At 47.0% G+C, this 15,329-nt stretch overlaps 1 protein-coding gene across 2 annotated transcripts; it reads left to right on the forward strand.

The window, feature by feature from the left end:
- The first annotated feature begins 1,217 nt into the window (after positions 1 to 1,217).
- LOC148816804 (Na(+)/H(+) exchange regulatory cofactor NHE-RF4-like) lies at positions 1,218 to 15,324 on the forward strand. Of its 2 annotated transcripts, none has more exons than XM_088939947.1 (11): positions 1,218 to 1,273; positions 5,657 to 5,684; positions 7,129 to 7,193; positions 8,020 to 8,231; positions 8,803 to 9,007; positions 9,993 to 10,129; positions 10,867 to 11,071; positions 11,965 to 12,161; positions 12,588 to 12,791; positions 13,963 to 14,184; positions 14,702 to 15,324. In XM_088939947.1, exons 1-11 carry the CDS (start codon positions 1,258 to 1,260, stop codon positions 14,732 to 14,734), a joined length of 1,524 nt encoding a protein of 507 aa, XP_088796073.1. In that variant the 5' UTR covers positions 1,218 to 1,257; the 3' UTR covers positions 14,735 to 15,324. The 2 variants fall into 2 exon arrangements, with proteins under 2 accessions (XP_088796073.1, XP_088796074.1); XM_088939948.1 differs by having other exon boundaries at positions 12,618 to 12,791.
- The last annotated feature ends 5 nt before the right edge of the window (positions 15,325 to 15,329 follow it).

The raw sequence follows: 15,329 nt of genomic DNA on the forward strand, positions 1-15,329 counted from the left end.
CCCTAGTGTTTCTCGATTGCCCCTGTGCGGGCCAGGCTCTGTGCTGGACTGGCAACCTATCCACAGAGTTGTTCCTGTGCTTCTGGGATGGATTTGGGTTGGCGCATTCCTTGCTAGGAAGAAACGGCTTGCTGATTGTGGAGGGGGAGGTGAATCACTTCCTTCATGTTCAAGACCAAGAAGGCAGTCCCTTTAGCTTTCAGAGAGGCAGACAGCAGAACCAACTAGGAGGCCCCTTCTTCCAGGCCCAACCACGTGTGCAGGAAAGTGGAGAGTTTCAGTATTGTACGAAAACAAGAGGGTCACTGCCACCAACGGTTTCATTATAGATGGGAATTAAGCTCCTATTCAAGTGGCAAAGCATTTTCCTAGACTCATGCATGTGTGGTATGTTTGAGGCCTGAAAGAGTGCAGGGATTCATGTACAGTAACAGTTTACATTGCAGAGATCTATCTTACAGGTGCTCTCCTCTCTGGCTCCTGGTTTGTTTCTCCTTTGAAAATCTGGCACAGACGAGCACGGACATGTATTGCGTTTGCTGCTCGGCTAGAATACGTGACGTGACGTTAGGAGAACTCTAACCGGCTCCTCTGGTAGGGTGCAGTGACAGCTCTTTGTTGTGTACTTTACCCCTTAGGGGTGGTGCGGAGGCTCTGTGGCTAAGGATCTGCGCCTGTGGCTGGAAGGTTGCGGGTTCGTATCCAGCGGCCGGCAGAGGAATCCTACTCCATTGAGCCCCTGAGCAAGGCTCTTCACCCCAGCTGCTCCAGGGGCGCCGTATAAATGGCTGCCCCTGCGCTCTGACTCCCAGCTTCTCTCCCTGTCCGTGTGTCTCATGGAGAGCAAGCTGGGGTCTGCGAAAAGACACATTCCTCATGCAAGAAATTGTCTATGGCCAATAAGGTGATCTGATCTCATCTTATAGGGCGGAAGATTCTTTAAGATGGCGTTTGCCATTCTTGTTCGCGTCAGACCCACAGAGGGAGCCGGCTGCAGTGCTGGGCACGTTGCTGGAGGATGCTGTGTCCTTGTGCTGTGGTGTGGGCTGGTTAGGGGGAAAGCCACCAGCTCCTTCGGTGGTGCACTTGCATTGTCTCAGCCTCCGGATTAAACATTAAGCTGGCGGGGAGGAGAGGAGGAGCCCAGGTTACAGATAAACCACTTTTTCCATTTCTCCTTTAGTGCCCCAGGCCTCTGCACCTTGAACCTCTGCTGTCTTCCTGCCGAAGGTCCACTCTCCAGTGCAGCAGCAGCCCATGAAACAGAAAACAGGTGAGCTCCACTGCAATATCGCTTCATCGCCATCGCACTCCTGTTGCTGTTGTTTGAGGAAAGCAATTGATTCGGTTAGCTTTTTTTTCCTCTTGTTCGTGTCCGAGTCTTTTTTTTACGTCTGTTTTCCTTCCTCCCTGCATTGTCTGTTTGGGACGTACATGGGAACAGGCTTCAGTCAGGTGCAGCGTGTTGTATGCAGGGCATCTGGACTGTCCTATCCCTCTGCCCATTGTACGGGTCATTCGGTCATTGCAACTGTCCGTCTCGCAACTTGCATTCTTTCCCGGCCCGTTGCTCCTGCCTTGAAGCTTTTATTATGCTCTTTCAGCGGTTAACAAAAGTCGGAGAGTGACCTCAGTGGTTAACAAAGGCGGCTGGACGACATCATTGGTTAACGAGAGTAGGGGAGTGATGTCATTGGTAAACGAGAGTAGGGGAGTGGCATCCTTGTGGTTCTGTTCTTTTCGGCTGCTGTTGTGACAGTGGGATTCTCAGACGAGTGGAGTGCCAAAGTAATCAAAACTGCATATTCTCCCCATAGCTGTGGTCTCAAGCTCCATGGTGAATAGTGCAGTCCTGTAAAATAACCTTTGCCCCCGAGTGCCTCGGGCAGTTTATGCACTTCAGGTTGCCCAGAACCCATAGAAATGCCACAGTTGTTTGTTTAAATATTTCATTTTGACCTTTGGGGTTTATCTTTGTTTTTGTACTTAAATGTTGTCTTTTAATCCAACTGCAGACCTTTTCTGTTTTCTTTTCCAGTGCTTTCCAGTACATTTCTTGGACGTGTTGTTGATAATTAGATAGCCCCAGCCCAGGCTGCAGTATAACGACGACTCAGTGTGCTGCACTCACTGATGTCTGTTTTCAGTGCTGCTGGTTCTCAGCCCTAATGCTATTTTAACACATTGGTACATACAGTGGCTCTCTTTATAAATTCCCTGGGCACTCTTTTCCTTTACATGTCTGGATCAGAAGTGTTTAGCCAAACTTGGGCTGATATAGGTCTTATCCTGAGCTGAGTGCCATTGGCCTACAGTGCCTAGATCAGCGTCTTCTGGCACCCCATTTCTGGCTGTGCTTTGCTGTATACAGTTATATAAGGAAATAGAGAAGGCCATTTCTCCCACCTAGCCTGCTGGGTAGTTCATAGTGAATTGCTCATCCGGACATTTCTTGAGTTCTGGGTATAAATTTCAACAGGTGAGGTTGAGTAGCATGTTCCACACTCCCACAACTCTTTGTGTAATGACATGTTCTTGTGTTCTGTTCATTTTAAATGTACCTCCATGTGCTTTCCCCTTGTGTTACACTAATGCCCTTGAGTATTTTAAACACAGTTCCCTAGTCATTTTCTCTGTTCAAGTCTAAAACGTTTCCATTTTCCTCAGCCTGTCAGCATACTGTAGGTCTGTAGGACATTCCTTTCAGTCACAGAAAATATCTGGTTGTTCTTCTCTGGACATCAGAGCAGCAATATGTTTTTTTAGAAAGTTGTAACCCAAGCCAGGAATATTTTAAATGATACTGACTAGCGAGTTATACACTTATAAGATAATATCCCTCAACTTAAACACCCAAGTTGTTTTCATTAGTAACAAGTTTTCCCAGTCTTGCAGCTTGTCTAATTATTTTTGAATTTCATCTGCTGCCTCTGCAGTGCTTCCTAAAATTGGATTTCTGAACTTTCAGATGAGTCAGTGCAGTTAAGTGGCCCCATGGTGTCAGCTGTGGCATCATCTGGTAATAGTGAGTCCTACACTCATTTCCCTGTAGTGCAATAACGTTGTTTTGAGGGCAAGCTAACATACTGGCACATGTCGTGGTTTTTAATTACTGCAAACATTATATCCCCCGTGACTGAGGAATTAATGGAAAGCAGGCCTGTCAGTGTTGCAGCACATGATGTGCTGTATATTTGCTCCATGCAAAGATTTCATGCCCGGCACCTCAATATTTCAAAGGCATTATAATTTGATTAAAACTAAAATAAAAGCATTGTTGATAATGCATAATGCAAATAGTATCCACAACCATTTGGAGTTAAAGTAATAAACATGTATGATGCTGATAATTTATTTTGACTTTGCATGTAAGGAAATGTCATTATATATTTACTGCACTCGCTGCACTTGATATTCTCATTATTTCTCACTTGTGATATTGATTTGCCTCTCTTCTTGCTGACCTTTTGTACTGTAACAAGATCAAAGGTCAATAATCAAAGATCATGTGATTAGAAACCTCGACAAAAGTGGCTTATTTTATGGGACGGCTCAACTCATGTTACTGGGAATCATTACAATTTCCAGTCCTTAGCATGTACAGTAAATGTTTGAAGGATTCCTGTAAATATTCAAAGGATTATTAGTTCAAGATTTGTGTGTTAAAGACTGTTTTTCCAGAGAGGGAAAAAGGACAAAAATATTGCAGAAATGTTATTGCATCTACTGTACCTTCCAGTCCAATATACGCATTAATGTAAAGAAGTTACCAACACATCCAGGTAATATGTTAGTGTACTTCACAAATCAAGTAGGAATTTAAGTTTTTAATTGAAGTGAGAAAGAAACTAGACAACTGCTACTATTTTTCTGAAGCTATCCCTTTTGGTTTTGCAAAAATAACCATGTTCAACGTTATCTCTTGAGCTGATAGGATATAATCCACTATGTGCAATCATACTGCATGTTTTCTACTGAAAACAAAAACAAGGTGAAATTTCAGAATTGTGAAAGTGGCTAGGTCTTTTCTGGACAGGTGGACAGGTCTTATCCTGCCAGGGGTCCAGTCAAGGTGTAAAAAGTACTCAACTCATGAAGAATACAAAGATTAAGAGAGCAACAGGCACTGTATTTAAGTGAATGCTCTTTTCAATATTAGTACTGATTTTGCAACACATTGCTCTTGTATTACAATTAGATTGAATTAAAACAGTTTCAGCTAAAGTAGCACTACGCAGCTGTTATGGACTGGACCACTGGACTTCCTTAACTTGAAGTTTAGCAAGATGTCGGAACTTGAAGTTTAATGAGCGCCAGTCACCAGTATATGACACTTTCTGGGGTCTGGTAAATTCTCCCTTTGCAAGAGTATAGTCTGAAACACACTGAGATCCATTTGTGTGAAGATAATTTTAGAGCCTGTTAAGCTCTCAACAGGCTCGCTGATTGTGATGACTCTTGTTTTTATGTTAAGAGGGATCAATATGTGACTCCGTGAAAGTCACCCGAATTTGAGACACTCAGCCACTGTCATTTGCGAGGGGGAAAGACGCTGGTAATTATGCCTCATACAGTCAGTCAGCAGGGGTAATATGAGACTGATGGAGTGCGTACATAAGGTCTGCAGGGACCTAGCCCAGCGCTGCCTAGTCAAAACCTGACCCCAAAAGCTCAGGAAGACAAAACGACTCGAGTCTAGGGGAACAGCTGGGCTCTGCTGGGCTCTCTGGGTCATGCTGTTTGTCGAGATCAGAGCTACACCATGCAAGGCCAGGTGAGAGTTATCACTTTGCAGAGCCCAGGCAGAGTATTTTATTATTTTATGATGTTATTATTATATTGTGTGAGAAGGTGCACTCTGGAGAGTACTGTGTCGAGAAAGAATGCATTTTCTCCTTCGTTGTTCCTTTGCTTTTCCTGTTCTTTAGGAAAGGGCAGTTTTTCCAGAAATGATACAAGCCTTGTTAATTTATTCATAACTTTCAAATGTAATCAATCAATTTCTGTATAATAGGGAACCAGCATTACACAGTATCAGCCATGTGTTTTTACCATCCTGTTAATTACAATTCACTGAGCCGCTCATGCCCTGCATCTGAAGAGTCTGTAGCTGGAGGAATTGGGGGGTTTTTCCACATTGTACTGTGCATATTGACGTGTAATTTGAGATTCTGGACAGCGATAAGGTAGACTTTGACTCACTGATTTAATCACCAGCCAGGGAGAGGGAAGAGAAGATGTAGTGTCCTTGCAGTCTGTGGAAGGTGGGGGGTTAATGATCACACAGGGGCACACAGACAGCAGACTCTCTCATTATACCTACGGTACTGTATGTGTCTATACGTCCCAGGAACTGAACTGCACTCAAAAAATCACTTGCCATATCATTCAAAATGGTTATTGCAGACAATGCGTTTTTTCTAATCCGATGATAAAACATTTATAAACGGCAATGCAGAGTTATAGTCCCATTAAAGTCAGTGAGAGCTTTCATCTTGATTAATGATTAAGAGCACACAAGGTGGTGATCCTCCTTCATTCTGGCTATTGCACAGGGTGGGGACCTGGTGCTGGGTAGCTGGTTGGTCATGTAGACCTCCCAGTTCACGTCTACAGTAGCCCTGCCATTTCACTGTCTGACCTTTTCCCTTTCCAGGGCTGGAGGACGCGATGGAGTTAACACAGTAAGTCAGCCTGTTATCACCTTTTTTAGCTAAACTTTCACCAAACTTCGTCTTCCTTTCCTCAGGACTTTGAGTTCAGCGACTAACTAAGGTACATTGAGTCAGCAGCTTGTCTTCAGTTTGCCAGTGGTCTTCCAGCAGGTTTTAACTCTGTTAGAGAGCACTGCAGCTCCTGGATAGGGAATTAAGATCTGCCTGAGCACCCAGACATGGTAACTCAAAACATGCCGATGGCAGAGAGTGGAGGCTATAATATATGTCTACATTTTTTATGCACTAATAAGATTTCAGGGCCGCTGATTGTAATGTTCAACAGCTTTATTGAAGAGAGTTCCACAATTTTAACTGCACTGGGCTGGGTTGGAGATTGTTGAACGAGATAAGGTTTCATTATCTCTTCTGGAGCCACTGCTGTGTTGCAGTGCTCTGTGGACTGCAGGTTTACATCAGAGCTGATTGAGTTCTTCAAGTACTAAGGCACCACTCCTGCTGGCCCAAGAAATATTGTTTTGTTGTGTGAACAGGATGAGAGTGCAGCAGTGGATAAGCTCCTGTACATTCGATACATTTAAACGTGGTTTTTGGATGCACGGTCACCACAGTTTGCTGGGCGATGGACGTCATTGGTGACTGCCCTCATTGTCTGGAGATCTTACACAGCACAGCGTAAGACGATGAGGAGATTTATTAAGCTGACCAGAGCTATCCGTCAATATCGCACTTCACTCTGTCCAATTCAAGTGTGAGTGTTGTCGCAGGGTGAAAAAGAAAAGTTTTTTTTTTTGGGCAACAAAAGCTGTTTTCCGGAGATAAACCCAAATCTTTGAAGAAACCTTGTGAAAACTCTTTGCAGCCGTGGTAATGTTTTGGAGATTTAATCCTTTGCATGTCCACTCGCCGTCAAATTAGTACATTCAACACTGCATGTTTTTTTCTTGTGACAGGTATTGACATATGTCCTGATGATGCACCTTTTTTTGTCTTGGGTGATAATTAAAATGGTGGCACCGTGGCACAGTGCTTAGCATTGCTGCCTCGCAGCCCTGGGTGCAAATCTGGACCTGGGGTGCTGTCTGTGAGGAGTTTGTATGTTCTCCCTGTGTTTGTATGGATATCCTTCAGGTGTTACAGTTTCCTCCCACAGTCCAAAGACAGCCTGGTGGGTTAATTGGCTTCTGTGAAAACTGGCCCCGGTGTGAGTGTGTGTGCTTGTCTGTGTGCCCTGCAATGGACTGGCATCCAGTCCAGGGTGTACCCTGCCTTGTGCCTTGTTGCTTGCTGGGATAGGCTTCTGCTCCCCCTTGATCCCTGAATTGGATTAAGTGGTTAGAAAATGGATGGATGGATAAGTACAACAGTGCAATGAAATATTAATGCTGAATCTTAAAACATACTGTATAACGCAAGCTTTTATCTGCTTTCTTCTCTTCTTTTTTTCCTCCAGAAAGTTTACCTTTAATCCTAAGGAGGGGATTGATAACCCAGCCCTGGTGATCACTGATGACCCAGGTAGCTCCCAGAGTTGTCACAAAGCAGATACTGACACGTTTGTCACATTTGCTTCACACTCAACAAATTTAGTTTTGAGCAGAAAAAGTCACAAAAAGAGAAAACTCATTTATAGTTTTAAGCTGCAATCTGCAGAACATTTATACTCACCGTGAAATATGACTCTGGCACTCAACAAACACAGATGTGTTTGTTAATGTCCAGTGTTTCTTTTTTTGTCACTTTTAGTGTCTTGGTAGTTCCCTCTGGGTGTATGAATTACTGCTCTGCAGATCACAGACTTTCACTGAGTGGTGATCACTGAGTGTCTGGTGATGACTGAGTGTTTGGCCATAACTGAGTGGCGATTACTGAGGGGTGTTTACTGAGTGTCTGGTGATCGCTGAGTGTGTGGTGGTCACTGAGTGCATGGTGGTCACTGAGTGTGTGGTGATCACTGAGTGTATGGTGGTCACTGAGTGTTTGGTGATCTCTGAGTGTGTGGTGATCACTGAGTGTTTGGTGATCTCTGAGTGTGTGGTGATCACTGAGTGGAGGTTATGGAGTGTTCAGTGGTTATTTGACATGACTGTATGTCAGGTGGCTCAATCTGATCTTTGGCAGATGCGGCACTTTACGGTTTTCAGTCCACCTGTGCTCTGAATGAATTCAACACTTCTCCCAGGTCTTCTGCCAGGTGGTCATTGAAATAATAACATAATCCGCAAGATGCACCTTGGGCAAGATTGAGGCCTTTGATCTCCGGAGATGCTCCTCTCTCTCCCGGAGAGAGCCGCTTGGTTTTCCAGCTGTCACCGCCGTCCACCTGTCCTCCTCCTCTCCTCAGAGAAGGAGAGCGGCCCCGCGCCGCGGCTGTGCCAGATGAGGCGCGAGAAGGGCGAGAGCTTCGGGTTTTACCTGCGGCTGGAGCTGGGCCGCCGGGGCCACGTGATCAGGGAGGTGGAGCCCTGGAGCGTGGCGGAGCGCAGCGGCCTGAGGGACGGCGACCGGCTCCTGGAGGTCAACCAGGACTTCGTGGACGCAGAGGAGCACTGGAAGGTGAGCACGGCCTCTGTAGCTCGGCCGAACAAGCGTTCGGATCCAGTAACGTCTCCCCCGGTTTTTACCGTTTTTACCAGCTGCTCTCTTTACACTAGCTTCCGGTCGCAGGCCTCGTCAGTGCAAAACCTTAGTGCCTTCCTCCCGCGCTTCTGTGGTGCTCGTGCTTGGGCACTGAGGGCGCTGGGGGCCCGACTGTTGTCTCTGCTGCCCCCCGTGGTGATGCAACCTTTCTGCCACCGTCAGAACCCTAGAATCGCTCACAGTCTTCCATAAGAAACTGAAAACCCATCTCTGTAGGATATATCTATCTCCAGAAGCCTGTGATTAACCCCCACTTACTGACCCTTACGTTACTGCTTCCTGTCGGTCAAGCAGCAGTATAACTGCTTAGCGCTGTGCAGCATCTTATCCATTAACGGATGCACCCACTGCAGCTGGCCCGGCTGGGATTAGAGATCGCCTTGGATAAAACCCATCCGCCGAATGAGTGAATGTACCCATGAATGTACCCATGAGTCGTCCTTCCTTCACGCCCGCCGGGCGCTGCGGCCTCTGCTTTGTCCGTCAGGTGGTGAGGAAGATCCAGGCCAGCGGCCAGCAGGTGTCGCTCTTGGTGCTGGGGGGCGGGGAGTACGAGCGGGCGCTGGCGGAGGGGCGGGACCTGCGCGCGTTGGCACGGGAACACCGCGGCGAGGCAACTACCCGGCCGCGGCTCTGCCACGTCGCCAGGGAGCACGGCGCCGGCCTGGGATTCACCGTCTCCGCTGTCGAGGGTACGGATATACAGCCTGCTCTGCCGACGGGGGGGCAATAAATCTTCTTGAGTAAAATAGCAACATTTAAAAACCCCAAAAAATAGCCTCAGTTTTCCAAAGATTACATTGTTTAAACTTATTAGTAAGTAAAAAAAAATCAGTTTTCAAAAGTTATTGTGATTTATCTTACTTTTCGTATTATTTTGAGGTTCAACCTTGGTTCAGCCATGACTAAATCTGTAAATAGTGACATCAGTAAAAATAGGCCATCGTTGGTCTTTTTTCCTCAGCATTTGAACAGGATATTTATACAGGAACAAGTAAAGGTTTATTCCCCACTGAATAGAACAGAAAAGAAACACAACGTTTCGGTTTGTGGAACCTTCTTCAGGTGTGGATTATATTGATAAACGTATCTTACATAAAAAGCGTTATTGGTCGTTAACCGATACAGGCATCTCAAACACTTGCAATGCTTCTGTCTGAAACCCCCAAATCCCCATTGGATCGTAATCCAGACCCAACAAGCTGAGTTCACTGCTCCTGGCTGAGAACAACCGTCATCTGTCCTGACTGGGGTGATCCCCAGCTGCAGTCTTCAACCCTCGACTGTTTAAGCCCAAACCGGGGCAGATGTGTTCATTTGCTTCACTAGTGGAGCACCAGGAACACCCCAACTTGTGACCTTCATACTGAATTCCTGCAGAAAAAAGATGGATTCCTGGTGGGATCACAGCTGTTCAGATGGGCTCACCTGCTGGTGTTGAACGGATTGTTAACCCTCACACTGATAATTGGTGAAGAAGATGAGATCTAAACAGCAAGTTAGTCTGCTGTGTCTTAATTCCAGTGCACTTGCAATTCCCCCTGAAAGTATTCTGAAATGTGAGGCCCTGTATGATGGTTGCCACCCTGTGGTTTGAGATTCAGCATGATGGGGGGCTTGGACCCCACCGTGACGCAGTTGGCTACGTAATGGCTCGTGTCGACCTCTTCCTGGCAGGAAGGAAGGGCAAGTTCGGTGTGACCACCGTGGCGGGGGGGCCAGCGGAGAAGGCAGGAGTGAGGTCCGGAGACAGACTGCTCTGGATCAACGGAGCCTCCGCGTCAGAGCTCACTCACTCCGCCCTCAGCAAGATGGTACGGCCACTCTGTCGCTATTCTGTCCCAATGGACCAATTGTTTTGGAAGGCTATCACAGAGCCACAGCCCAATTATAATAGATGGTGATATTGCACATCAGGTTGTATGTAAGTAGTCTTTAGGTTCCTGTAAAGTATATAGTTATTAAATGGTGGGTTTCTAAGGTGGAAACTTGGCTGCTTTCTTCTGGCAAGAACTTGTATCCCATCCTGACTGTAATACCAAAATCCAAAGAGCCATTCGCAACATTTGTCAGGAGGATGAACAAATATAAATTCTGGGAGGGGGCTTGTAATCTAAATATTAAAAAAAACAAACTTATTTAACGGTGAAAGGATTTGCAGACAGAACAAATACAACTTAAAGTAATTTTCTGTCTTCATCTTTCATTTCACACTTATTTTATTATAGACCTATTTACATCATGACAGCGCAGATGGGAGGTCACACGTGGAAATACAATTACTGACGACACAACACGCAACTAATTACCCACGCAAAAAGATTGAATAGGTTTTGGGTTAATGTCTGCAGCTACAGTTATGAATAAGTTACAACAGTATCAAGTGTTAATAAGCGTTAATAAGTTAAAACAGTGCTCTGTTTTAAATCATGGAAGTGCTCAAAACAGTCAAGACTGACATTTTGACTGACATTCCTGCGATTGATTGATTGATTAGTTAATTAATTAATTAATTAATTTCGTGTGGCTCATCTTCGGCTCTGTTGCTCAGATCAGGACGTGTGTGGACTATGTGACCGTGCTGGTGATCGAGAGAGCCAGCGAGCAAAGCTACGCCCGGCGTGGGGTGTCCATCTTCCCCGCCATGGCGGAGACTCACAATCTGCCCCACCGACCCCGGACGCTACATCTGGTCCAGTGCCCTGCCGGGTACGGCTTCCTGCTGCGCCAAGAGAAGATGCCTTCCGGGCGGATAGGTGAGGGAAGGGGGGGGGGGGGGGGGGGGTTGGGCGCCCTCTGCTGGGCTGTAGCGTGTACTGCACACTCTTCTACAGCAGATGGTACCCGATCCTGGTGCTGGTCACCACACTCCAGTTTTCACTTCATCCCACCTTTGTTAGGTAACTGAAGCCTTACGTGATCCAAGACGTTACTTCATCTGAAATTTTGCATTTTGTTTGTCGTCACGATTTTATTTCACTTCCACGATACTGCGGTTAAAGCTCCAACATGGTTCACAGCTGGGAACGGACAGCTCAAGTGCATCCTCTTATCATTAAGTCACTGAAGGGTTTGGTTGTGGAACTGAGGGCTCAGCTGGAACAAAACCCGATAGGTGTGTGAGTCACCAGCATTGGGGTTCACTGCTGTAGAGGCCACATGCAGTGAGGCCTTCAGGTTAGTGTGAGCCATGAATAACGGAGACTGAGAAAAGGAATAAGAGAGGAGTAAGCATGAGCAAACCTTATTCCTTACCCAGTTTAACCCCTTTTTTCCTTTGTATAATTCACAAAGGACAGCACAAAAACGTGTGAGAAACAAATGGAAGTCAGTAGAGAGAAGGGAGTTAGGGCAGTTCCTCAGTCCTTGTCCTCGCCACCACAGTCTCATCAGGTTTTCTGCCCAGCTCTTTTAATTAGATAATGAACCCCCATCCGTTTCCTAATTACACTTCTGTCATACTATTCCGTTAAGGTTTAAGTTACTGATACAGTGTAAGAGCTGGCGTGGGCTCTCCAGGGGGTTAGTAGGTGAGAACAGCCTAAATAGCTGCACTAACGGGATGAGGAGGTGAGCGCAGTGATGGAGCCGCCGGCCGGACTGGTCTGGGGTGTCGAGCTGCTGGTCCCGCCCTCTGCCCCCCCTGCAGTTCACGCCCTGCGGGAGGTGGAGCCCGACAGCCCGGCAGAGCGCGCGGGCATGCGGGAGGGCGACCAGCTGCTGGCGGTGAACGGCGAGGCGGTGGCGGAGCTGGAGCACGAGGACGTGGTGAACCGAGTGCGCTCCAGCGGCCGGCGGGTCACCTTTACCGCCATCCACAGCCAGGGCGGCGACTACTACTCCCAGGTGAGCTGGGGGGGGGGGGGGCATCGGATCTCACTGCCAGTCAGCCGGCGACACCGTTACCACTCATCAGTCAGCCTGGCTTTCGCTGATGATCAATAACCCCACATCAGTTTCATCCCAGTGCCTGCTTCTGCATTTGACTGCTTAAAGATGCAAACCCAGCTTTGCTTTTTTTAGTTAAACATGAGAACAGCAGTAAGGATACAAAAAAAAGAGGCTATTCAGCCCATTTAGCTTATTTATTCAGGGATCCAAGGATCTTTCAAACTGTTTCTTGACCTTAGCTGGGGTATTGGCTTCAACAGCATGGCTAGGTAGCTTGTTCCATCCCCCTTAGCTGTGGTTAAACATCTGTGTCACCTCCCTTGCGGGCTGGTTCTCTTGATTGTCCTGTGATGTCTGTTGGGTTTTTCTGTGCTCCGCTAGCTGGGTCTGTCGCCCTTGCTTTTCTATGAGGACGACCCTCCCGAGAAGGAAAAGACAGCTCTCGCGGCGCCACCTGCTGGGCCACTGTGTGAAGCGCACTCTGAACTCCCACTCCTGCGGATCTGTCAACTGGAAAGAGGTCCCAAGGGCTTTGGTTTCCACCTTAGCTGTGTCCAGGATGAGCCAGGAACATGCATAGGCCAGGTACTGTACCTGTGAACAAACCGCCAGCCTAGCAGTGAATGTACAAGAGCACAGTGGGTTGTTCACCAATTGCGTAGTTGCTTGGTTTATTAGTTCAGAAATTTGCTTGATAGTTTTTCTTCCACAGACAGAAATGTTTATAGTGGCCAATAAGAATGATAGAAAACTCATCACATGCCCAGTTTAATCAAAGACTAATGCATCACCTGCAGGCTGACAGTATATAGAGTTAACATCCCTCTGTTTGCAAATGAATAGATTACGAATCTCATTAGAAAATTAATCACTGCAGCATTTACAATTGAAAACCATACCTCACTATTTCATTAAATGCAGTTCCAGCTAACCATCAGTGAAAATATTAAGAAAAAAGTCCCAACAGTTATATCACCCTGCAACTCATAACTGGCAGCCCACTGAAGCTCAGCAGGTGGGAGCCTGGCCAGTACCTAGATGGGAGAACTCCTGGGAAAAACTAAGGCTGCTGCTGGAAGAGGTGTTAGTGGGGCCAATGGGAAGCGCTTACCCTGCAGCCTGAGTGGGTTCTAATGCCCCAGTATAGTGACGGGGACACTATACTGTAAAAAAGGTGCTATCAGCTGCAACATGAAGCCCAGGTCCTGACTCTCTGTGGTCATTAAAAATCCCAGGGCATTTCTTGAAAAGAGTAGGGGTGTAACCGGTCCTGGCCAAATTCCCCCCTGGCCTTTACCATTCATGGCCTCCTAATAATCCCCATCTCTGAACTGGCTTCATCACTCTGTTCTCCTCCCCACTGAGAGCTGGTGTGTGGTGAGCGTTCTGGCGCACTATGGCTGCCGTCGCATCATCCAGGTGGGGGCTGCACATTGGTGGTGGTGGAGGGGAGTCCCCATTACCTGTAAAGTGCTTTGAGTAGAATGTCCAGAAAAGCGCCAGATTATTATTTAGTATGGACATAAAAGAGTTTGAAAAACCTGATTCAAGCTTCCTTCTGGAAAGAAATGGAAAAGTGGTTCAAGGCCCTGGCTATAAATCCACTCATGAGCAACACTCAGTAGCCGTGCAGCCCTATGTATTGTGCCCGCCTTCACAGGAGTCACAGCCCTGAATGATAAAGGACTCCCCCCAGTGTTAGTGAGTTTGGCCCTGCCGCCTGGTGCGTCAGAACAGTAACAGCCCCGCCCTGCAGGTGGCGGTGGGAGGCCCCGGCCAGCGGGCGGGGCTCAGGGCAGGGGACGTGGTGGTGGAGGTGAACGGACAGAGCGTGGAGGACGAGCCGCTGGAAGAGGTGGCGAGGAGGATGAAAGAGGGCGGGCCCCGCCTCGACGTGCTGGTTGTGGATCGGCGGGGGTACGGGGCGCTGAAGCAGAGCGGGACGCCCATCACGGCCAACCTGGCTCACGCCACCCAGGTGGGACTCCTGCAGCCCTCCACTCTCACACACGAGCTGGGAAGCCTTGAATAGGCTGCTGCACTAGCTGGAGCTCTTAAGAGCGTCCAAGTCTTTAAGAATCAGGATGCTTTTCACATACTGTACCTTATACATCTCCTCCTATTATATGCTGTGAATGGTACATAAAGTGGCTCTTTTCTGTGTATGGCTAAGCCTGACGATGAGATCTGCATGGCGATAAAATGAATACCTGCCATTTCAATGGGTCTTTGTAAGCAGGAGTAGTCTTAAGCAGCCCAGCGAATTAAAACAAAGGAGAAGTGTGTCTGTTTCTTTAATGGAGACACCACCAGCGTAGTCACCCCCATCCTGCTACACGTCAAGTTGGCCATCACTGGGAGATATGCCCCAGAAATTTGAGCCACAAATATCTTAATTTACTTTTTCATGCCTATTTATGAAAATGTTACAATCGGCAGAACTTGTTTTCTTTAACGGGTGAGACTGACTCGCGTTTTTTTTTCTGTTCTTACAGGTCAGAAAAGGTCCAGATAATTCATTTATATAAAGATCATCCAGCAAGGGCTGAAGGACAAAGAAATCCTTTTTTTTTTGCTCAGTGGGAGCCAGTTGAACACCCAGCTCTTTGGAAACTTCTGCCAGTCTGTACTGAATAAACTTTGACTGGAGTTCAGAGCTGATCCCAGGCTTGGCTGGTGTTGACACTGCAAACCATATCAAGGAACCATATTTACAGAGAGCACACCGAGCTTTCAAAGAGACAATCCGAAGAGAAGTACACATCGCTACCGTTCCTGCAGTCAGCTGGCTGTGTTGGCACGGCAAAACCGTCCCCTTTTCAGTCCAAAAACTAGCAACAACGGAACTGAAGAGCTCCTGTATTGGTTAATGTTCATGGCGGTTCAGTGGCCACTACGTCTCTGACAATCGGGACTCAAATGCAGAGAAAGCAGTTTAAGAAGCGGAAACTGAAACGAGGACAAATGCTTTGTGAACAGTAGAGATCAAAACATATCAGATGATAACAGGCGAGATCTCAGATGATGCAGAATACTCCCGTTCTCCTCTTTAAAATTCTGTCAATAATCTAAAACTGAAAGAAATGCAAAGGCTAAATGTAAATGTCTTACACATTCTATGGG

The sequence above is a fragment of the Atractosteus spatula genome, chromosome 22 (genome assembly GCF_055471065.1).
Source record: "Atractosteus spatula isolate fAtrSpa1 chromosome 22, fAtrSpa1.hap1, whole genome shotgun sequence".
Classification (NCBI taxonomy): domain Eukaryota; kingdom Metazoa; phylum Chordata; class Actinopteri; order Semionotiformes; family Lepisosteidae; genus Atractosteus; species Atractosteus spatula.